At 51.5% G+C, this 23435-nt stretch overlaps 1 protein-coding gene across 1 annotated transcript in view; it reads right to left on the bottom strand.

Moving 5' to 3' along the window:
- Positions 1-9288: 9288 nt before the first annotated feature.
- Positions 9289-23435, bottom strand: part of EYS (eyes shut homolog) — a 103614-nt gene continuing 89467 nt past the window's right edge. Inside the window, exons 39-48 of the mRNA XM_054397483.1 lie at positions 20614-20722; positions 19786-20006; positions 17008-17180; positions 15161-15343; positions 14078-14244; positions 13464-13608; positions 12309-12483; positions 11770-11942; positions 10998-11159; positions 9289-10538 (exon numbers count right to left, since the gene is read on the bottom strand). Of these exons, the coding sequence (XP_054253458.1) occupies positions 9289-10538; positions 10998-11159; positions 11770-11942; positions 12309-12483; positions 13464-13608; positions 14078-14244; positions 15161-15343; positions 17008-17180; positions 19786-20006; positions 20614-20722 (2758 nt within the window). The remainder of the gene's footprint in view (positions 10539-10997; positions 11160-11769; positions 11943-12308; positions 12484-13463; positions 13609-14077; positions 14245-15160; positions 15344-17007; positions 17181-19785; positions 20007-20613; positions 20723-23435) is intronic.

The following is a 23435-nucleotide window of genomic DNA, read 5'->3' as shown; positions in this document are numbered from 1 at the left end:
TAAGACTGCTTTGTTTTTTCTGTGCTTTGCATTGTAAAATTTCTTTCCTTTCCCCATGCTTTCTATGCTCAAACTTCTTTGCTTTTGCTGTTCTTTCTATTATAAAATTTCATTCTTCTTCTTCTTCTTTCCATGCTAAAACGTCTTTGGTTTTCCTATATTTTCCATTGTAAAATTTCTGTTTATTCTATCGTTTCCATGCTAAAACTTCTTTGTTTTCCTGTTTTCCATGTTAAACCTTATTTGTTTTTCCAGTGGTTTCCTTCGTTAAACATCTTTATTTTCCTTATGCTTTGCATGCTAAGACTTCTTTCTTTCTTCCATGCTTCACGTTCTAAAACTTCTTTCCTTTCCCCATGCTTTCCATGCTCAAACTTCTTTGCTTTGTCTGCTCTATTATAAAATTTCTTTGTTTTTCCTCTGCTACCCATGACAAATCTTGTTTTTTCTTTGCTTTCCATCATAAAACTTCTTGTTTCCCCCATGCTTTCCATGCTCAACCTTCTTTGTTTTTCCTGTTCTTTCCACACTAAAACCTCTTTGTTTTTCCTATAGTTTCCATGCTAAACCTTCTTTCTCCTGTGCTTTGCATGCTAGAACTTCTGTGTTTTTTCCATGGTTTCCATGCTGAAACTTCTTAGGTTTTCCTATATTTTCCATGCTAAATCTTTGTTTTCCTGTGGTTTCATGCTAAACCTTCTTTGTTTTCCCTTTGCTTCACATGCTGAAAATTCTTTATTTCAATGGTTTCCAGGCTGAGACTTGTTGCTTTTTCCCCAGCCGAAAACTTCCTTGTCTTTTTTATGCATCCCATGATAATTTTTTTCCAATCGCTTCCGTGATAAAACCTCTTTGTTATTCCTTTGCTTTCCGTGCTAAAACTTCTTTGTCTTGTCTTATACTTTCAAAGCTAAAATTTCTTTTTTTTCCTCCTGTGCTTTCCATTCTAAAACTTCTTTGTTTTTCCAATGGTTTCCATGCTGAAACTTCTTTTTACATTTCTATAATTTCCATGCTAAAAGTTTTTTTTTCTGTGCTTTCATGCTAAACCTTCTTTGTTTTTCTTTGGTTTCCCTGATAAAATTGCTTTGTTTTTCCCATGCTTTCTATTTTGCCACTTCTTTGTTTTTCCTATAGTTTCCATTTCAAACTTTATTTTTACTGCGCTTTCTGCTAAAACTTTTTTCCCATGCTTTCCATGTCCCAACTTCTATATTTTTTCCTATATGCTGAAGTTTGTCTGTTCCTCCTGTGCTTTCCATTCTAAAACTTCTTTCTTTTTCCTCTACCTTCAATGCTAAATTTTCTTTGTTTTTTTTCTGTCGTTTCCATTCTCTACCTTCTTTGTGTTCTGTGGTATTACATATTAAATCATCTTCGTTTCTCCTGTGGTTTTCATGCTAACATTTCTTTGGTTTTCCTCTAGTTTCCACTCTAAAATTTCTTAGCTTTTCCCCTGCTTTCCATGGCAAAGGGGGGGGGTGGGTTGGGACTGGCACATCGGGCCAATGTGGGGGGAGGGGTCAGGCGCTTGTGTGTTGCATCCCAGATATGAGTGGAAGGGGGTAGGGTGGGTCTGGCATGACATAAAAACGGGTGGGGCAGGGCTGGACTGTCTAGTCCAAAAACTGACCAGGAGTGGGCGGGGCCGGAGTGTGGCATCCGAAACGAGAGCAGTAGTGGGCCGGGCTGGATTGTCCAGTCTGAAAAATGGGTGGGAGCGGACTGGTCCGGAGCATAGAGCCCAAAAAATGGGTGGGAGCAGGCAGGGCTGGAGTGTTGCGTTCAAAAAGTGAGCAGCAACAGGCAGGAGTGTCCAGTCCGAAAACTGGGCAGGAGGGTGCATGGCTGTGCCGGTGCCTCCGACCAATGGGCGGGAGGGGGCGGGGCCGGCGTGACGACGCCGAAAAGTGGGTGAGAGTGGGCGGAGACAGAAAAGCGCGTCCGACGAATGGGTGGGAGTCAGCAGGGCTGAGCAGACCGTCAGAAAAATGGGCGGGAGTGGGCGGGGCCGGCTTGACAATGCCGAGAGATGGGCAGGAGGGGGCGGGGCCGACATGAAGACACTGCAAAATGGGCATCGGCCCCGCCCACTCCCGCCCATTTCTCGGACCTGACATTCCAGCTCCTGCCCTCCTGCCCAATTTATGGATGCACGGGATCTATCCCACCCCCTCCCGCCCATTGGGCAGAGTCACCAGTCCGGCCCTGCCCACTCCCTCCCACTTTACAGAGGCACCCAGCCCCCTCCCGACTAATTTCTCTGACACAAGATGCCAGAACCATGGCCTCTGGCCCAATTTACTGACAAGCCAGTCAGGCCCCCATCTCCTCCTACCCATTTCTCGGATGCAACACTCCAGCCCTGCCCCCCGCATGTTCTGGACTCGCCAGTCTGGCCCCACCCCCCCTACCGCCCATTGGGTGCAGTGCGAGACCATTCTCACCCACTCCCAACCACTTTACCAACACAACAGTCCAGCCCCGCCCCCTCCCACCCAGTTTACAGACAAGATGAGAAACAAAGAAGTGCTCCCAGAGAACACAAAGGAAAAACAAAGAACGTGCATCATGGATAGAAGGAGGAAAACAAAGGAGTTTTATCACAGAAACCAGGAGAAAAATACTGAAGTTTCAGCACAGGAAGCATTGGAGAAACAGAGTACATTTATTAAGGAAAGCACCAGAAAAACAAAGAAGTTTTAGCATGGAAAGCACAGGAGAAAGATTCAGAATAGATGCACAAGAAAATCAAAGAACTTGTAGCATGGAAACTATAGGGAAAACCAATAAGTTTGAGCATTGAAAGCACAGGAAAAACAAAGTGTTAGTCTAGAAAACATAGGCAAAACGAAAGAGTTTTAGCATGGAAAGCACGGGAAAAACAATGAAGATTTAGCTGGGAAAGCACAGGAAACACAAAGAAGTTTTAGCATGGAAACTATAGAAAAAGAAAGAAGTTTTAGAATGGGAAGCACAGGAAAAAGAAATTTTTTCCTGGAAAGCATAGGAAAACAAAGAAGTTTTAGCATGGAAGGAATAGAGAAAACAAAGTTTTAGCATGGAAAGCATAGGAGAAACAAAGATTTAGAATTGAATGCACAGGAAAACCAAACTTTTAGCATGGAAAGCACAGGAAAAATGAAGAAGTTGAGCATGGAAAGCAGAGGAGAAACAAAGAAATTTTAGCATTGAAACTATAGGAAAAAACAAGTTTTAGCATGGAAAGCATGGGGAAAACAAACAAGGTTTAGCATGGAAACCACCTGAAAAACAAATATTTATTATGGAAAGCACAGGATAAACAAAGAAGTTTTAGCCTGGAGAGCATAAGGAAAACAAGTTTTAGCATGGAATGCACAGGAAAAACAAAGAATTTTTCACATGGAAAGCATGGGAAAAACAAAGAAATTTTAACATGGGAAGCACAGTAAAAGCTAGGCAGTTTTAGCATGGAAAGCATAGATGAAACAAAGAAGTTTTATCACGGAAACTATAGGATAAAACAAAGAAATTTTGTCATGGACAGCAGCAGAAAAACAAAGAAGTTTTAGCATGGAAACCACGGGAAAATCCAAGTTGTGGCATGGAAAGCACAGGAGAAACAAAGAAGTTTTAGCATGGAAAGCATAGGAAAACCAGAGAAGTTTTACCATGGTGTAAGAGTGTGAGAGCTGAAATCCCCCCAAACTGACAATAACCAGGCCAGCTCAGTCTGGAAGCAAATGAAAGCTGTATTTACAAGCAAATCTACAATCTGTCATGAAATGCAATGAATATGTACAAATATACACAATTCACAACACGTACAAATATGTACGATTAACAGAAACTCACAACCAAGCTCCCTTTGCTTCCCCCACGGGACTTTCCCCAAGGGGTCTCTCCCAGGGTCCTCCTCTCCCCAGACCCCCCAGGCAGAAGGCAGAGAGCCAAGAAACAGAGAGGCTGTTAGACTTAGCTGGCCAAGATCAGCGCGTTATCTTCAGCCAGAAAAGAAGAAGAAACAACCAGACGGCCCAGCAAGCCGCGAACTCAGGCTCTGACTGCCCCAACTTGGTTTGGAGTAGTGGTTCTTAAATGTTTCTATCTCTCCAATGGAAGTCTTTAGAACAATCATTATTTTGCTTTCTTACACCCAATAGTGACTTATTGACATTCTTTAGCTTTCTCTGCTCGAACTTTGTAAAGAAAAACTAAAAAGACGGTTTCAAACCATCACAGTCCACCCCTTCTAAACAATTCCATGGGCTGCTACTACTATCTGTCTAATCTAAAACAATATTTACAACAATGAGTGAATGAAGATCATAGTCCGTTCTGGCTATCTCAGATGGAGATGATATAAAAGGGTCGAATCACAGGAAAAACAGCAAACAGCTTGTTTCCTCGCAGATGGAGCAAAGAAAGGAACAGGGACGCTTAGGCGACTCAGGGCTCTTAGGGTTCGTGCACCGTAGATCTCATTGATTCTCCTCTTGGGCGCGATGAGGGACCTCCACAACGCTCTGAATTTAACCTCTCTCAGCCAAAGTTAGATTCCTTTGTGGAATACACTGAATTTCACCATTCTCTTGCATCACCCAATAGGTGTGACCAGGACCTTCAGCAGAAACCACCCTTCAGATAGGTTTGGCCTCTCCTGAAGGAGAAAACACCCAAACGGTTTCACTGAAAAGACTCTGGTCTTTTCTCTGATAACAGGAACTCTATCACTTTCCTCCTTTTTCAACAAATCTGACTGAGCAAGCCCAGCTCGATTCACTGAACCTCTACTATTCACCAACCAGGTTGCTTGTGCTAAATGCTTCTCCCAGTTTTTCAAAGATCCACCCCCCCATGGCTTTGAGAGTGGTTTTCAGCAAACCGTTGTAGCGTTCCATCTTCCCTGCAGCTGGTGCTTACTAGGGAATGTGGAATATCCACTCTGTGCCCTGCTCTTCGGCCCAGTTCTTCACAAGATTGTTCTTGAAATGAGTTCCGTTGTCTGACTCAATCCTCTCTGGAGTTCAGTTGTCTCCACAGGATTTGTCTCTCCAGACCAAGAACGGTGTTACGTGCAGTTGCATGAGGAACTGAAGCCCTCTAGAAGAAAGAGGCAAAGCTCTTTCTGGTCATCTTTACACATTGCCCCAGTCCTGTGCTACAGACTCAGGGAGACCGATACCACCATCCAGGGAAGTACTTAACTGAGTCCATAAATCCCTCAGCTTCTAAAGGGAATTCAGCACATGGAATCCTTGCCCTACACCCTGGCTTTCGTTTGAGTCTCTCCTCCCAGCTCTACTGAATTTTGATCAATCCACAACTCATTTTCCCAGGCCACACTCATCTGTGCCCTGCTCACACAGCACAGCCTCACTCTCTGGAAGCTTTGCTCATTCCATCTCATTCTCTGATGAGGGGCAGTAGATCTGCCAAGGAAAGAGTCACCAGAGGACAGGCTATTTTGTAAGGGTCTCCTAAAGAAACATTGCAGAGGTAACCAAATGCAGCTGAACTGGGATAGCTTTGATTGCACCTAGCAAGGCTTCTTTCACTGAGGAAATTGTAACACACAAAAACTCACAGCTCAGCAGCTAGGAGGCAACAGGAATGGGAGGGGCAGAAAGTCATTATCCATAGAGCCTCCAAGAAGGTTTTGGCTCTCTGCTGGGACCCTCAGAGCAAGCACATCAGATATGCTTAATCTTTCTCCTGAAGGAAACCACTCAAAGAGCCCAACATTCCAAAAAGCGGTTTTAATCAAGACAGAGGCTGAAAATGGAGAAAAACATCCCATATCTGACAAACAAAAGCACAGAAACCAAGCCCTTGATTCCATGCTCTTAAGCTGGGTCAGAACAGCAAGGCCATCCAACAGGCAGTGCCTTACACCTCAGGCAAGAGCAGCAGCATTACTTCACTCAGCAGCTCAGGGTGCCCCAGTCCCTATCCCACACTACCAGTTGGAAGCTGCAGGTTTCCTTCAGGTTTCTTGAAATAGACCAAACAAAGGATGCAGAGAGCTCCTTGAGACACAGAGCAGAAGAGTGCTTTTGTAACTGCTGGCTGCCCTCACCTTGCATCTGGGACTATGATCTAGCAGCTGCTTTATCCCCTGATGACCCCTCCCCAGCAGTGAAGGGGGCAGGAGAGAAGCCCCACAGGGTGAAGCAAAAAAGGATTTAATCAACTCTCCAAACCTAAGAGCAAAGTCTAGCAAGTGATACTCACAGCACCAAGGGGCAGCAGGCACAGCACCCAGGCAGGCAGTCCTCAGGAAGCAGAATAAGGAGGAGGAGCCCCAGCAGGAAGCTGTAACAGAAGCTTCTTCTCCCTATCCAACTTCCCCCTTTTATACTGATTGTGGTGCTACGAGCATCACCTGTAGCCAACTGCAATCAGTTGTGCTGGCTGATTGCTGATGGGGTCTGAAGCTCAGGGCTGACCTGGGATGGTCCCGGCCAAGCAGGACACCTGGAAACCCTGCTCCTGCTTTCGGCATCTGGTGGTGTGTCCAGGGCTCCTCAGAGGTTCTAGCCCCTCAAACCTCTTAGGACCAGCTAGCAAATGCTGCCGAGCACACTCCAGAAAACGCAACTCACCTGGGAAACATCTTCCCAAGTCAATGCCCAAGCTATCGAGTGAAGACAACTAAAGTTTTTTCCACATTTTAAACAGAGAAAAGCCAAAGGCAGTCTGATTCTGACCTCACAAAGAGCACCACAGGGAGGCTCGGTACACGCTCTGCACAGAGCGGGAAGCAGCATCCATCCTTTCTGGAGTATTTAGCTGCTCCTTTCCTGCTGGCCTCCTCAGTGCCATGTGGCACACCATGTCAGTTTCATCAGCCAGGAGCTTCCAAAGCAGGATACAGCGATGCAAGGTTTTACTGCAAGAGCCCTCCCTACAACTCCTTCCAGTGCTCAAAGGGGGCTACCAGAAAGCTGGGAAGAGACTTCTGACAAGAGCTTGTAGAGATAGGATGAGAGGCAATGGGTTGAAGCTCAAGGAAAGCAGATTGAGACTGGAGATGAGGGTAGGGAGTAGTGAGGGTAGGGAGACTGGGACACGCTGCCCAGGGAGGCTGCAGATGCCTCCTGCCTGGGGGTGTTCAAGGCTAGAGTGGATGACACCTCGAGCAGCCAAGTCTAGTCGAGAGGAAGAGCCCCAGAGAGACTATGAACCCCAAAAAAACAGGGGGAGAAGCCCAAACCCGAGGACAAAGAAGGAAAAGAGCAAAGAGAAGCATAGAGAGAATGAGAAGAGCAGAGACAGACACAGGGACCACAGCGACAGAAGCAAAAGCTAGAGGTGAAAGGCTGCATGCAGACAAATCCCATGTCGAGAACCTTTCCCAGGTAGGGCCTCAACCTTTGTCTAAAAGAGAGGAGAAAAGACGAACACAACCCCCAAAAGCCTGCTAGGATTGTGCCATTCTTTTAATCCATTCTGGGCATTCTGCAGACCTCGGTCTGTGGCTTGTTACCACCCACGGCGCCAAGCCTCAGGTCCGACTACAAGCAGGGACTGGAACGCTTTTAATGACTTCTCCCTTGCTCTACAGTTCCAAATTTTCACTGCTTCTGAAGCTTGGCAGATTTTTGGGGTTTTTTTTTGTCCTACCTGAGGCTTTCCTCAAATCCTAGAAATTTTAGTTGCTGCTTTTTCTGCTCTCTTCTGGTTTAAGGTTATTTTAACAGTGGATTTCAGGCTCTAAAATTCCTTTTTGTTTGTTTTGCACTGATTGTAATGCTTCACAATTCCCACCCATCAAAATCCATTTGATTTTTAATATTCACAATTTACACCCATCAAAATCCATTTGTGTTTTTAATAGAGTTCCCACCAATCAAAATCCATTGGGATTTCTGAATATTCACAATTCCCACCCATCAATATCCATTTGTTTTTAATACTTCCAATTCTCACCCATCAAAATCCATTGTTTTTTTTTAGTACTCACAATTCCCACCCATCAAAATCCATTTGTGTTTTTAATACTTCCAATTCTCACCCATCAAAATCCATTGGGTTTTTTTTTAGTACTCACAATTCCCACCTATTAAAATCCATTTATGTTTTTAATACTCACAATTCCCACCCATCAAAATCCATTTTTGTTTTTCATACTCAGAATTCCCACCCATCAGGATCCATTTGCGTTTTTAATACTCACAATTCCCACCCATCAAAATCCAGTTGTGTTTTTTTAATACTCACAATTCCCAACCATCAAAATCCATTTTTTCTCTAATAACTCCAATTCTCCAGCCATCAAAACCCATCTTTCATTTCCAAAGTCTCCACATCTCCTCCCACCACCTAACCCCAGCTCAGTGCTACACAGAAGTAGTTTCCTCTTGGACTCTCTCAATCAGCCACTAAAATCAATTCTGTTTTCTTTCAGTCCCTTTCCTCAGCATCCAAACTGGTTTGGGAGCATAGATTGGGAGGCTGAGCTGCTGGAATGTTTGATTGCTTTAAACTGGACTTGTTTTACTGACAGCAAACAACATTTTTAAGCTGAAAAGAAAAAAAGAATCAGATTTCTAGCAGCCAATTAATTTCTCCTACCCTTCCCTTCCAACCTTTTTTTTTCATTTCTTCACCCATTTTTCTTCTCTCTCACCCATTTTTTCTTCCCTTCCATTTTTTCTTTCCTTCTACCTACTGTTTATTTCTTCACCTATTTTTCTTCTTACTCATTTTTCTTCCCCTCCACCCATTTTTTCTTCTCTCCTACCCATTTTTCTTCTCTTCCACCTGTTCTTCTTTCTCTCTTTCCACCCATTTTCAATTCTCTCCCACCCATTTTTCTTCCCTCCCACCCATTCTTTCATTTCTTCACCCATGTTTCTTCTCTCCCACCCCTTTTCCTTCTCTCCCTGACACGTTCCTGCCCTGCCCTTCCTGCAAGAGGTGCTCCCCAGAGCGTGTACATGGTCTTTGTGTTTTGCTACCCTTTTTACTGTACAATGTAAATATTTTAAGGGATATTTTGATTCTGAACCTATAAAAACTTCCTCACGTACTGCCTGTGCTCTGCTTTCCTGCCTGCCACATCGCAAGGGAAAACCTGGGGCTGCACCTCCTGCCTGCGGCTGCACCTCCTGCCTGGGGCCTTCTGGGTTTGGGCTGGGAGAAGGGCAGAAGGTTGGCTCCAGGGTGCCACATCTGTTGTACACTTCAGGGCTTGGTCATTTTGGGTTTGAGGTGGGAGAAGGGCAGAAGGTTGGTTCCGGAGTGCCACATGTGTTGTACACTCCATCGCTTGGCTGTTCCCCATTTGGGGGCTGAATGGATTTATGGATCTATGAACTTTACCTCTTCTAAAGGCTCTTTACCACTTCCCCATTCATTTCCCTGGTTCCCACTGTGAACATTGAACCCTTCTGCTCTCATCAGCTGGATCTTCCTGGAGTCCTGGAAGAGCACCACGTCTTTGACCTTGCCAACGAAGCCCTTCTGGAAGAGCCCTCTGGTGACCTCGCTGACGTTCCTGCCCAGCTCGAAGCCCCCCAGGTAGCAGATGCCGCCGTAGTTGAGCGCGGTGTACGTCCTGTGGGGGTCTATGTCTTCAAAGACCACCAGCTTCTCGTCCAGGTACACCTTGATGCAGGTTTGGTTTTGCAGGATGGTGACCAAGTGCCACTTTCGGTCGCTGCAGGTGGGCTGCTGCCTGTCGTCGAGAGGGACGGAGATCCTCTCCCCGAGGTTGACCACCACTTTCAGCCTTCCCTTGGCCAGGCCGACGGCCAGAAAGTCATCGTCCTCATCCTGCCCTTCTCCCATCCAGGCCAGCAGACCCTCAGCGTGGCTGGTGCTGAAGTTGAGGGAGATACGGCTCTGCTGCAGGTCCCTGCGGGGGTAGAGAGGGTCTCTGTACTTGATGTAGGAGCTGCCGACAAACTCTGCGATGAAGAAGGAGACTCTGCTGCGGCAGAACCTCCCTGCCCAGCCCAGGGAGCAGAGGCAGACGTAGGAGGAGGAGGCGGGCTGAGGAAGGCAGAGAGCCTGTGGCCCGCACTTGCCATGTGCGCAGAGGACGTGCTGCTGGCAGGTGCTGCCCCCCCAGCCCCGGGAGCAAGCGCAGGAGAAGCCGGAGGACCGCGGCAGGCAGCGGCCCTGGTTCCTGCAGATGCCGTAGCCACAGGCGGTGCCGTCGCAGTCACCCACGTTGGCCCCGCCACTAGCACCGCTGGCCGTCAGCCGCAGCTCCCTGCCGTTGACCGCAGCCTCCCTGAGGCAGCCGCTGAAGCCCGAGGGGTTCCCTCCTGCCGCCAGGGGGTGAAGGAGGTGTGGGGAGGACACCCCCCCCACAAAGAAGTCCGTCCGTACGTCCAGTGCCCTCCTCCCAGGCCGTGCCGCCTGGCTGATGTTGATGCCGTCCAGCTGCAGGTAGCCCTCATTGCCGACCCTGCCTGCCTGTAGCAGGTGCCACCTGTGCCCGGCTGTGGACACCTGCTGGAGGCTCTGCAGTGTGATGGTCCTGTCCCCTAGGTTGTAGCGCAGCTGCACGAAGCCCTTCAGCAGAGAGATGCACAGAAAGTCTCCTGCAAAACACCAGAACAGAGCAGTTCAGCCTCTCAGGGTAGGGCCTTCTCTGCTGGGCACTGCCCCCAGCCTGGAGCCTTCCTGGGGTTGTTGTGACTCCAGGGTAGGATCCAGCCCTTGGTCTTCTTGAGCCTCATCCCGTTGGCCTCAGGCACGGATGCAGCCTGGCCAGGTCACTCTGCAGAGCTTTCCTGCCCTCCAAGCAGATCACCACTGCCACCCAGCTGACAGCCATCGGCAAGATGCCTGAGGCTGCCTGGCTGCCCTCACCCAGCCCATTGCTAGAGATGTCCAAGGGGACCGGTGGCAGTGGAAGCCTCTGTTCTCCAGTTAATAAGGGGGAGTTTAATTAACTTTTTTAGGTGGTGCCCCTGAAGAAGCAGTCCCAGTGCAGGACCTTCACAGGGGACAAGCCAGGCTGATGTCACTGTGCCACTCAATGCAGCTCCCATCCCTACCTGCCCGAGAGCCCAGGTGATGTGCTGTATAGAACAGGATCCCATCCGTAGCCAGGGGCTGAAACTGGAGTTGGATGTGGGTGCTGTGGCGGATGTAGAAGGGTGCAAAGGACATCCAGGAGGAGTGGTTGCTTCTGAAGGATGCATCACTGATGGAAACAGCTGAAAAACAGCACAGAGGGCTTGGAAAGATGTTTGGAGAGGAATGTGAAGGGATGTGGGACATGGATGAGTGATTGACTCTGACCAGCAACCCAACCCCACCATGGCCACCAAACCCTGGCCCCAAGTGCCATGGCCACAGGTTTCAGGAACACCTCCAGAGATGAGGACGCCACCATCTCCCTGGGCAGCCTCTGCCAGTCCCTGAGGGAGTGCAATGACTTGAACTGAAGGAACAAATGGTGCTGAACATAAGCAGGGTCAGAAGGCAACATCCAACAACTCACAGCTCTAAATGACTTGGGGTTTCTAACAGAGAAAATCCTGAAATTACAGAGTCATAGAACCCTAGAATGGGTTGGGTTGGAAGGGACCTTCAGGATCATCCAGTGCCAACCCCCTGCCATGGGCAGGGACACCTCCCACCAGCCCAGGATCCTCAAGGCCTCATCCATCCTGGCCTTGGACACCTTCAGGAATGGGACATCCACAGCTTCCCTGGGCAACCTGTGCCAGTGTCTCCCCACCCTCACTGACAGGAATTTCTTTCTCCTCTGCAGTCTCCATCTACCCTCTCCCAGCCTTGCCTGTGCTGCTCTCTGTGCCCTACCTTGCTCACAGTAGTCCCCAGCTGTGCCCAGAGGGCAGTGGCAGGTGTAGCCGCTGGGCAGTGGCACACAGGTGCCCCCCTGCTGACAGAGGTGGGGGGGGTGATGCTCAGGGTCACACACAGACACTGCCTCTGTGCAGAAGGCTCCTTTCCAGCCAGGGAGGCAGTCACAGCTGTGGAGGGTGAGAGACAAGCACAGGAGCCAATGTTACCCTCAGACACAGCCTCCTCCCTGGGCAACCTCTGCCAGTCCCTGACCACTCTTGCAGCACAGAAATTTTTCCCTGTCTGCAACCTCACCCTCCCCCGGCACAATTCCCTCTCCTTCTATCACCTGAAACTGGAGAGCAGAGCCCAATGCCCGGCTCCCTGCAGCCTCCTCTCAGGGAACTGTAGAGAGCAATGAGATTTCCCCTCAGCCTCCTCTTCTCCACACTGAACACCCCAGCTCCCTCAGCTGCTCCTCCCCAGCCCCTTCCCCCTCAGTTGCCACCATGCCTGGTGGCCCTCATGCCAACCCCTCAGCTCCAAGCACTCACTAGGCAGAGGCTCCTCTCTCTCTGCACTTGCTGCCGTTGCTGCATCTGATCAGGCTGCATGGGGAGCGCCTGCACTGCCCCACACTGCGCCCAGTGCTGGGCTGACCTGCTGGAGCCCCTGGCCAGCTGAACTCCTGCTCCTTGCTGCTGCGGACCTGCAGGTCAAAAATGCAGCCTGGGAAGCAGAAAGGAAAGAAAAATCAATGGATGAAGTGCAAAGTAGAGAGGAAAAGGGAAAGCAGCCAGGATGGCAGTGGCAGTCTGCAGGGAAGGGGCTTCAGCTGAGCTGTGCTGGCTTCCCACACATCAGGAGAAGAGCAGGCAGGCAGTGGTGCACTCCTGAAAGCAAGGAAAGGATGGTGGCATTGGAATCCCTTCAAACACTTCATCCAATCCCATCCAGTCCCATCCAAACCACACTCATCCCATCCAATCCAAACCCATTCAATCCAATCTCATCCAATCCAATCCCATTCAATCCCATCTCATCCAATAAAATGCAATCCAAACCAATCCAGCCCTATCCAATCCAATCCCATCAAATCCAGTTCAAACCAATCTAATCCAATCCAGTCCAATCAAATCCAGTCCAGACCTATCCAAATCCCATCCAGTCCTATCCCAGTCAGAAGAATGTGCATTTTAAGGGTGGGATTTTGCCCAAGCAGAATTGGCAGAGGCAGAGAATGGTTGGACTTGATCATCCTGGGGAACATCAAGAAGAGTGTGGACTGCTGTCAAGGGAGGTTCTCCTGCCCCTCTGCTCTGCTGAGGCCACATCTGGAGTGTTGTGTCCAGCTGTGGGCTCCCCATTTCCTGAGGGTGGGGCCTCCAGCACCTCCCTGGGCAACCTCCTCTGGTGCTACTGAAGCCAAAGGAAGCAACTGTGGAGTGCTGCTGTGGGACACGGCCAGAGAAGATGATGTCCTGGAGAGCTTCCCCTCTGAGCAGAAACTGAAGGGGTTGGGAGCAGCTACCAGAGCCTCTCTTGGCATTGTGGCTCTTAGGTGGTTCAGTGAAAGATGGCAAAGCCACAGGAGGCTCTCAGCAAGGAGGCTCCAGGTGGTATCCCTCTGGGACAGAGGCTTTCCTACTGGTTCCACAGCCAACCCAGCACTTGCTGACATGTTAGGGAGGAGCTGAGCTCAACCTCACCTTGGAAGCTGTTCTGGAACCTGGAGCCCTTTGGCAGGAGCTCTGGAGTGTACTCCCCATAGCCTCCCAGGTAAAACTGGCTGAAGACGTTGAGCCCAACCAGCCTCCCAGGAGAAGTGATGGTTCTATTCTTCTGCTCATCCACCTGCCAAGGAAACAGTGCCTGTGGTCACAACAATGGAGTTCAGCTCCTTCAGGACCTCCTGCTGGGGACAGTCCTTCACTGCCTAACACAGGAGGAGTTTCTGAACTTCCACAGCAGCACAGCAGCACAGCAGAGAGGGATGGAGTCATGAAGAGTGGGAGAAGGGCTTCTCAGGAGTGAGATGGGGATGGAACCTGGCCTAGAAATGGCCTCAAGTTGCCCCAGGGGAGGGTTAGGTTGGAGAGGAGGGAAAATTTCTTTGGTGCAAGAGTGGTCAGGGACTGGCAGAGGCTACCCAGGAATGTGGTGGAGTCCCCATCCCTGGAGGTGTTCCAGAAAGCTGTGGTCATGGCACTTGGGGCCAGGGTTTGGTGGCCCTATTAGGGCTGGGCTGATGGTTGGACTGGGTGATCTCAGAGAGCTTTTCCAACCTTAATGATTCTATCTCAAAGGTATCCTAATTTCTTACCTTCAGCCAACCCTCTTGGAGGTGCCTGCCCAGATGGACCACGTGAAGGTCCAGTGTCAGATCCAGAGGCTCACTGGTGATGGTGGCTGTGCCAGAACCCAGGTTGTAGCTGTACACCACTCTGCCCTTCCGCAGCCCCAGCTCCAAGAAATCATCTCCATTCAGACCTGAGGAGACAAAGAAACAATGAAATAACTCCAGGACTTATGCCAGGATGTAGGAACCACTGATCCACAAGATACCAGTGACACAGAGAGGGATGGAGGCACCCTCAGCATGTCTGCAGGTGGCACCAAGCTGTGTGGTGTGGTTGCCAAGCTGGAGGGAAGGGATCCATCCAGAAGGAGCTGGATAGGCTGCACAGCTGGGACCGAGGTCCTGCAGCTGGCTCAGGGCAATCCCAAGCACCAATCCAGGCTGGGTGAGGAGTGGCTGAGAGCAGTCTGGAGGAGAAGGCCTTGGGGGTGTCAGTTGGTGACAAACTCCCCAGGAGCCAGAAATGGTCCCTGGCAGCCCAGCAGGCAGCTGTGTGCTTGAGCTGCATCCAGAGCAGGGAGAGCAGCAGCACAGGGAGGGGATTCTGCCCCTCTGCTCTGCTCAGACCCCCCCTGCAGCACTGCCTCCAGTTCTGGGGCCCCCATCACAAGAGAGACCTGGAGCTGCTGGAGAGGGTCCAGAGGAGGCCATGAAGATGATCAGAGGGTTGGAGAAGCTCCCCTGTGGGAACAGGCTGGGAGAGTTGGGGCTGTTCAGCCTGGAGAAGAGAAGGCTCCAGGGAGACCTTACAGCAGCCTTCCAGTACCTGAAGGGCCTCCAGGGGTGGTGGAGTCCCCATCCCTGGAGGTGTTCAGAGATGTGTGGAGGTGGTGTGGATGGGGTGCTGAGGGATATGGCTCAGTGGCAGCGGTGGGATCCTGAGCTCTGGGTGAGGGGCTGGGCTTGGTAGTCTCTAAGGTCTCTTCCAACCTCAGCAGTTCCATGGCTGTGTGGTTCCAAAGCCTAGCCTAGAGCAGGCTCAGGGAGCAGGTGCCTGTGTCTTTAGCTCTCCAGTCAGGATCTAGAAGCCATAAGAACAGAACTGACCTTGACCCTTCTGCCCAGTGAAGAAGATCAGGTTGTCCTCCAGAGCTGAGTGGTGGTTGGCCAGGTGGAACTTGAGGTGGAACTCGTGGGACAAGGAGATGTTTGGGATGGTGGAGTAGGCCAGGAAGGAGGTGTAGCCAAAGGCATCAGTGCCACTGAAGCTTGGCTGGCTGATGGAGACCACTGCAGGGAAACAACAACAGCATTCAGCATGAGGGCAACATCTTGAACTAGAATGGGGAAGTTCTGTTTAATAGCCTGGTTGAGAAATTAATAACACCAAATAATGCTAAATAGTGGTTAATGAGGCTTAATAATAGAGACCTAGCCCTAAAGATGAGACCTGGGGGTTCTGGGTGCTGAGCAGCTCCCCAGGAGCCAGAAGTGCCCTCCTGCAGCCCAGCAGGCAGCTGTGTGCTGGGCTGCAGCCAGAGGAGTGTGGGCAGCAGGGCAGGAGAGGAGATTCTGCCCCTTGGCTCTGCTCTGCTCACCTCACCTCCAATCCTGCCTCCAGTTCTGGTGTCCCCAGCAGGAGAAGGACACAGAGCTGCTGGAGAAAGGCCAGAGGAAGCCACAAAGATGATCCCAGGGTTGGAGCAGCTCTGCTGTGAGGCCAGGCTGAGAGAGCTGGGAGTGTGCAGCCTGGAGAGGAGAAGGCTCCAGGGGGACCTTAGAGCTGCCTGCCAGGACCTGAAGGGATCCTGCAGGAAGGCTGCAGAAGGACTTCTCCTGAAGGTGTCTGAGACAGGACAAGGGGAAATGGTTTGAAGCTGAGGCAGAGCAGGGTCAGAGTGGAGCTGAGGAAGAAGTTTTTCAGTGCCAGGGTGGTGAGACTCTGGCACAGGCTGCCCAGGGAGGCTGTGGCTGCCTCCTGCCTGGGGATGTTCAAGGCCAGGCTGGATGAGGCCCTGAGCAGCCTGGGCTGGTGGGAGGTGTCCTTGGGCAGGGCAGGGGGTTGGAACTGGATGATCTGTAATCAAATCTTTAGGATCCCTTCAACTCAGCCCTTTCCACGGCACAGTGACTGTGCTCTGACTGAACGCCCACTGATTTTCCAGGTTTTGATGAATTCCTGGCGTCTGCTGCCCTCTGCTGGAGCGCAGAGGACACTGCTGCGGAGAGGAGCCAGGCTGACAAATTCTGTGCTGCAAAGGCATTCTCACCTCTGGGACAGCTCTGAGAGGCAGTGAGTACAGAGCTGTGCTGAAGAGGGGAGCTCAGAGTGGCTCAGGATGGAAGGGACCTCAGAGCTCAGCTGCTCAAGTGCCATGGTCACAGGTTTCTTGAGCACCTCCAGGGATGGGGGCCACCACCTCCCTGGGCAGCCTGGGCCAGGCTTGGAGACCCCTTTCAGACAAGAAGTTTTTTCTAATGTCCAACCTAACCCTCCCCTGGCACAAGTCCAGGCCAGTTCCTCTCCTTCTATCACCTGAGACTAGGGAGCAGAGCCCAAGCCCCAGCTCCCTGCAGCCTCCTCTCAGGGAGCTGTAGAGAGCAATGAGGTCTCCCCTCGGCCTGCTCCACACTACACACCCCCAGCTCCTTCAGCTGTTCCCCCCCAGCCCTCTTCTCCAGACCCTTCCCCATCTTTGTTGCCCTTCTCTGGACCTGCTCCAGCCCTCAATGTCCTTCTGGGAGTGAGAGCCCAAAACTGAACCCAGCATTCAAGATGTGCCCTCCCCAGTGCCCAGTCCAGGGGCACAATCCCTGCCCTGCTCCTTCTGCCCAGACCATTGCTGCTCCAGGCCAGGCTGCTGGTGGCCTTCTTGCCCACCTGGCCCCTTCATCCTCTCCCCTTCTGTGAATGGTAGGAAGCACAGCCAGTGATGCAGAAGATTGGTTCTTACCATCAGTGCAGAGGATGCCAGCTCTTCCATACGGACACAGGCAGACAGCATCTCTGCTGGACTTTGGCACACAGGTGGCACCATTCCCACAGGGGTTTCCAGCACAGGTGGCAAACTGGCAGAGCTTTCCAGAGTAGAGCTTGGGGCACTCACAGAACCAATTTTCTGCATTGCTGCCAAATTGAAATGGGAAACAAAATAAAAGTAACTATGAGTAAGTACCAAAATGGCCTTAAAACAACCCAGGTTGGGCTTCATATATCTGGCTGGAAGAGACCTTCCATGGACATCTGGTTGTGGTTTACTATAGACACAGTAGCAGAGGGTGGTAGGGCTTGGAAGGGACCTCTGGAGCTCACCCAGTCCAGCCCCATGCAAGAGCAGGGGCACCCAGGAACACAGCCAGGTGGGGCTGGAAAGGCTCCAGAGAAGGAGACTCCACAACCTCTCTGGGAAGCACAGTTCCTCATTTCGACTCTCTTAACTCTTCTCTCCTCACTTGGTGTTGTGCACCCAGCACTGGAGATGCCCAAGTGGTGTCTGGCTGACTTGAGCTGACAGATTCCTTGGGGCTCCATGTGATGTTTGGGGTTTTCTTTCCTTTTCTGGTAAGCTATTTGACTTTCTGAATCCCAGATCCTGCTCAGGCTGAAAGCAGCAGAGTCTGGCTGAGAGGTGGCCCTGCCCATGGTGGGGAGGCTGGAGGAGATGAGCTCTAGGGTCCCTTCCAGCCTGAGACCTTCTAGCATTCCATGAAAACCCCCAGCCATGGGCAGGGACACCTCCCACCACAGCCTAGGCTGCTCAAGACCTCATCCAGCCTGGCCTTGAACACCTCCAGGGAGGAGGCAGCTACAGCTGTTCCAGTGAGGAATTGTCTCCCATTTGTCCATTTTATCCAGGGGTCCCCTTCAGCTCCACCATGCTGCTGCTAAGCCCCAAAGACACAACTGAAGTGACTATCCCCAGGACTCCAGAAATCTCCCATTTTAGGGCAGACAAGAAAAACATCATTTTTGCAGGGCCCTTCAGCACTCCCTTTGTTAGGTAGAAAAGATTTTCTCTTCTGCAGCAGCCTCTTTCTGTGTCCCACCAGCAGCACAGCTCCCAGCTGAGCTCAGAGCTGAGCCTTGCTGCTGGTGGGACACAGCAAGGGGCAAGGAGCACCAGAACCATGAATTCATCCAGGAGCAGGAATCATGAAGGATCAGCCACCCTGCATCCATCACTCCTGCCTCAGACCTCACCACCTGCCAGGGGACAGCTGGGAACCTGCCCTGGCTCCTTCCTGTGGAGCTGCAGGCACTGCCTGAAGTAGTTTGATGTCCTCTTTGATGAAGGTTAAGTGTCCTGAGAGAAGACCTCTGCCTCCTGCTACCCAAAGTATTAAAAGGTCTCCTCCTCCATCCATTCATCCATCCATCCATCCATCCATTCATCCATCTATTCCTCCCTCCCCATCAGCATTTCCAGGGATGCTCTGCACTCACTCTGCACTGCCAGAGACCTGACCCACTGCAGACCACAGCCTGCAGCAGCTTCCCTCCAGCTCTCACACTGCAAGGGCAGAGCTGTTCCCCATGGTCACCACAGAACCTGTCACAAAGCCCCAAACACACTGCCCTGCAGCCAGCCTGAGGACCAGGGGCAAAAAAAAAATCCTTCCCAGCATCCCAGAAGAACTGATCCTGATGGTCACAGCACTGACAGTGTGCTCTGAGCTGTGACTGCCACAGTCCCAGCATGCTGGGGCTGGAAGGGACCTCTGGGCATCACCCAGCCCAGCCCCCTGTGCCAGCAGGGCACCCACAGCAGCTTGCCCAGCAGCACAATGGCCAGGTGGGGTTAGAAGCTCTCCAGAGAAGGAGACTCCACAATCTCTCTGGGCAGCCTGTCCCAGGCCTCAGCACCCTCACACCAAACAAGTCCTGGGTCAGTGCTTGAGTCCTGCCTTCCAGTTTTGGGCTCCTCACTCCAAGAGGGACATTGAGAGGCTGGAGCAGGTCCAGAGGAGGACAGCCAAGCTGGGGAAAGGTCTGGAGAGGGCTGCGAGGGAGCAGCTGAGGGAGCTGGGGGTGTTTAGTGTGGAGAAGAGGAGGCTGAGGGGAGACCTCATTGCTCTCTACAGCTCCCTGAGAGGAGGTTGCAATGAGCTGGGACTTGGGCTCTGCTCCCTAGTCTGAGGTGATAGGAGAGGAACTGGCCTGGAATTGTGCCAGGGGAGGGTTAGGTTGGACACTGGGAAAAGTTTCTTTGCTGCAAGAGTGTTCAGGGACTGGAAGAAACCTTCTGTGCTGGAAGTGGACATTTCTGGGTGATGTTGACTTCTTCATCAGTTGATACAGAGTCACAGGATGGTTTGGGTTGGAAGGGACCTCAAGAGCTCATCCAGTCCAACTCCCCTGCAGTCAGCAGGGACATCCTCCACCAGATCAGGTTGCTCAGAGCCTTACCTGAGGGATATCTCCAGGGATGGAGCCTCAACCACCTCCCTGGGCAACCTGCTGCAGTGTTCCAGCAGTCTCCTGATGCAGAGTTGGTTCCTCACACCCAACCTCCCTCTCCTCTCCTGCAGTTTCCAACCATTGCCCTCAACCCCAGCAGGTGCTTCTCGGGAAGGTTCCAAACGTGACTGCTGATGTCACACTCTCTGTGCAGGCTTACCAGGCCCAGAGCTTGGGGATTTCTTCATGACACAGCAAATGACTCTCTCATTAGGGATGAAGCCAGCAGGCAGAGTGTGAAGTGATGAGGAAGGGGTCAGGAGGTGCCCCTCACCTGGTGCAGGTGCCGCCGTTCCGGCAGGGCTCATGGGCACAGACTGCCACGTTGCAGTTCTCCACATTCCTGCCTCCCACAGCCTCCTCTATCAGGAATAGCTCCTTCTGGTTCACTTGGAAATCCCTGATGCAGCCCTTAAAGCCATGGATCTCCCTTGCACATCCAGGAAGCCCCTGGGGAGCAGGGAGGCCACCGAGGAAGATGGATCCAAAGGTGATCTGCGGAAAGGAGAGGAGAAGCCTCCACAAAATCCTGTCCCTTGTGGGGTAATGGAAGGGGGAGTGCCTGACAATGACAGGGAGCTGCTGGAGGAGGGACACTCAGAGAGGGAAAAGTCCCTCTGCAGCCTTCCAGCAGGATCACTTCAGGTCCTGGCAGGCAGCTCTAAGGTCCCCCCCTGGAGCCTTCTCCTCTCCAGGCTGCACACCCCCCGCTCTCTCAGCCTGGCCTCACAGCAGAGCTGCTCCAACCCTGGGATCATCTTTGTAGCCTCCTCTGGGCTCTCTCCAGCAGCTCTGTGTCCTTCTCCCGCTGGGGACAGCAGAGCTGGAGGCAGGATTGGAGGTGAGGTCTGAGCAGAGCGGGGTCAGGGGGCAGAGGAACTGCCCAGAGGAGCCTCTCTGGAGTTCCCCAATGCACAGATCCTGCCCTGCTGCTTCATTTACCCAGACTGGAGTTAGGCTGCTCACACTTTCAGGTGAAGCTGGCAGATGCTAGGAAGATGAAGGCCAGCAGAGCTTCCTCTGCTCAGAGGGTCTGTCAGTGGGCAGAGCACAGTGAAATGCTGCAAGGCAGGAGCTATGCTGTGCTGCTCTGGAGACTCACCTGAGGTGCTGGGTAAGGCAGGGACAGTTTGTGCTGCACAGGAGGGCTCCCAGCTGCAGCCATTTCGATCATGCAGGAGCTTTCAGGTCTGCTCCCAGGCAAGGTGTAGCTGGAAGGCAGCAGAAAATCTCATGACCCTTCAGCTGGCTGACCACAGAGCCTTCACACCTCACCCAGTGGGAACCAACGGCTGCTGCCTCCACACGTGGTGACACCAACACCCCTGGACACCAACATCCCAGCTGCAAGGATACTTGGAATACCCAGGGGACAGAGCACCTCAGTGCTGCTGGGAGTGCCCCAAGGGAGGAAGGCTCTGCAGAGGGACCTGGACAGGCTGGCTGATGGCACTTCAGGACATGGTCTGATGGTCATGGAGGTGTTGGATAGACCTTTGCAGGTCATCCAGGCCAGCCCCCTGCCAGGGTAGGGGCACCCAGGGCAGGGCACACAGGAGCACAGCCAGGTGGGGCTGGAAAGGCTCCAGAGGAGGAGACTCCACATCCTCTCTGGGCAGCCTGCTCCAGAGCTCAGCACCCTTCAGTTACAGAAGTTCCTCCTCATGCTTAGATGAACTTCTGATGTTCCATTCTGTGCCCCTTGCCCCTTGTCCTGTCCCTGGGCACCACTGACCCACACCTGGTCCCATCCCCCTGACCCCCACCCTTGCAGTATTGATCAGCACTGATCAGATCCCCCTCAGGCTGCTCCTCTGCAGCCCCAGGGCTCTCTCTCAGCCTTTGCTCCTCACAGAGCTGCTCCAGGCCCCTCAGCAGCTTTGCAGCCCTTTGCTGTGCCCTCTCCAGCAAGTCCCTGTCCTGGGCAGCCCAGAACTGGACACAAGACTCCAGCTGTGGCCTCAGCAGGGCAGAGCAGAGGGGCAGGAGAACCTCCTCTGCCCTGCTGGCCACACTTCCTGATGCCCCCCAGGCTGCCCTTGGCCTTCTTGGCCACGAGGGCACCTCCTGGGCATCCTGCTGGCCACCAGCATCCCCAAGTCTGCTCTCCCAGAGCTGCAGGAGGTTGAAGCCTGCTAAATTATTTCACCTTTCTAAGCAGTCACCAACTTTCCCATTTCTGAATAATGAACAAAGAGCAACTCTCTGCCCCATGCCATGGAGCTCACTTTAGGGCTTCAGAACTGCCACCACTGCTTCCTTCACCTCCTCTCTCTGCAAGATTCATGTAGATTAAAGAAAAAAAACAAACCAAACTATATTTATCTGTAGAAAAGGTCTATCTAGAGAGATATAAATGATATATAAATATATAGAACTTATACCTAGATTAAAATCTAGATTTATGTATGTTACACACCTTTTATACATGCTAATGACACTGATTAAAAATGATGCATTCAACTTTGAAAAGAAAAATAAATGCACCAGTGAAATAATAATAGGCTTAAATAAACTTTCTAATGAATTTTGCATTAAAATTAAGTAATAACAATAATTAAAAAAATAAAATTAAGTCAGAGAAAATAAAATTAAGTCAGAGAAAATAAAATTAAGTCAGAGAAAATAAAATCAGGAGGTTTTTGAAGGCCAGGCTGGATGTGGCTGTGAGCAACCTGATCTAGAGTGAGGTGTCCCTCACTTGGATTGGAACTGGCTGAGCCTTGAGGTCCCTCCCATCCCTGTGACAATTCTGGGATTCTAGGAAAGTTAAACTGAAATCAAAATCAAACATATAATTAAAATCATTATAAAATCAAAAACCTTCTCCCCTCCCTTCTCCCCCACCCTCCCCTCCTGTTCTGTTTCCCTGCTGGGCAGTCAGCAGGTGGCACTGAAGGAGCACAGCAGCCTGAACACCGAGCTCACCCTAAAGCCTCTGCTAACCCTTGGAGAGAGAGAACCCAACTTGGGCAATCGAGATTGATCACCTGCCTGCTTCAGCTCCCAGCTGACAGCAGGGGAGCCGCCAGGGAAGTGTCCTAACCTGTTGGGTGCTGTGGATGGGGACAGGGCTGGGGACTGCAGCTGCTGTCAGACTGTCACCTGTTGTTGCTGCTGCACTGCAGCCACCTCCTGAGAGCAGCTGAGGCTGCTCTGAGGCTCTGCACATTGGTGCCAGAGCTTCTTGGCTGTCTGCCCCTGCCCCTGCCCTGCTCAGACCTCACCTCCAGTCCTGCCTCCAGCTCTGGTGTCCCCAGCAGGAGAAGGACACAGAGCTGCTGGAGAGAGCAGCTCCAGAGGAGGCCACAAAGATGATCCAAGGGCTGGAGCAGCTCTGCTGTGAGGCCAGGCTGAGGGAGCTGGGGGTGTGCAGCATGGAGAGGAGAAGGCTCCAGGGGGACCTCAGAGCTGTCTGCCAGGACCTGAAGGGATCCTGCAGGAAGGCTGCAGAAGGACTTTTCCTGAAGGTGTCTGAGACAGGCCAAGGGGGAATGGTTTGAAGCTGAGGCAGAGCAGGGTCAGACTGGAGCTGAGGAAGAAGTTCTTCAGTGCCAGGGTGGTGAGACTCTGGCACAGGCTGCCCAGGGAGGCTGTGGCTGCCTCCTGCCTGGGGATGTTCCAGGCCAGGCTGGATGAGACCTTGAGCAGCTGAATCTAGCTTTTTATCCCTCTCCCTTCCTTTTCTTCCTCTCCCTTCCTTTTCTTCCTCTCCTTTTCTTCTCCTCTTTTTTCTTTTTTTTTGTTTCCTCTTTTCCTTTTTTCTTCTCATTTCCTTTCTTCTTCTCCTTTCCTTTCCTATTGTCCTTCCCCTCCCCTTTCCTTCTTTCCTTTTACTTTCCTCTTTCCCCCTTCCTTTTCCCATTCCCATTACTTTCCTTTCTTCTTCTCTGCTTTCCCTCTATCTCTCCCCTTTCCCTTTTT

The sequence above is a fragment of the Indicator indicator genome, chromosome 2 (genome assembly GCF_027791375.1).
Source record: "Indicator indicator isolate 239-I01 chromosome 2, UM_Iind_1.1, whole genome shotgun sequence".
In the NCBI taxonomy this organism is placed as follows: Eukaryota; Metazoa; Chordata; class Aves; order Piciformes; family Indicatoridae; genus Indicator; species Indicator indicator.
This window is presented reverse-complemented; position numbering and strand designations above follow the sequence as displayed.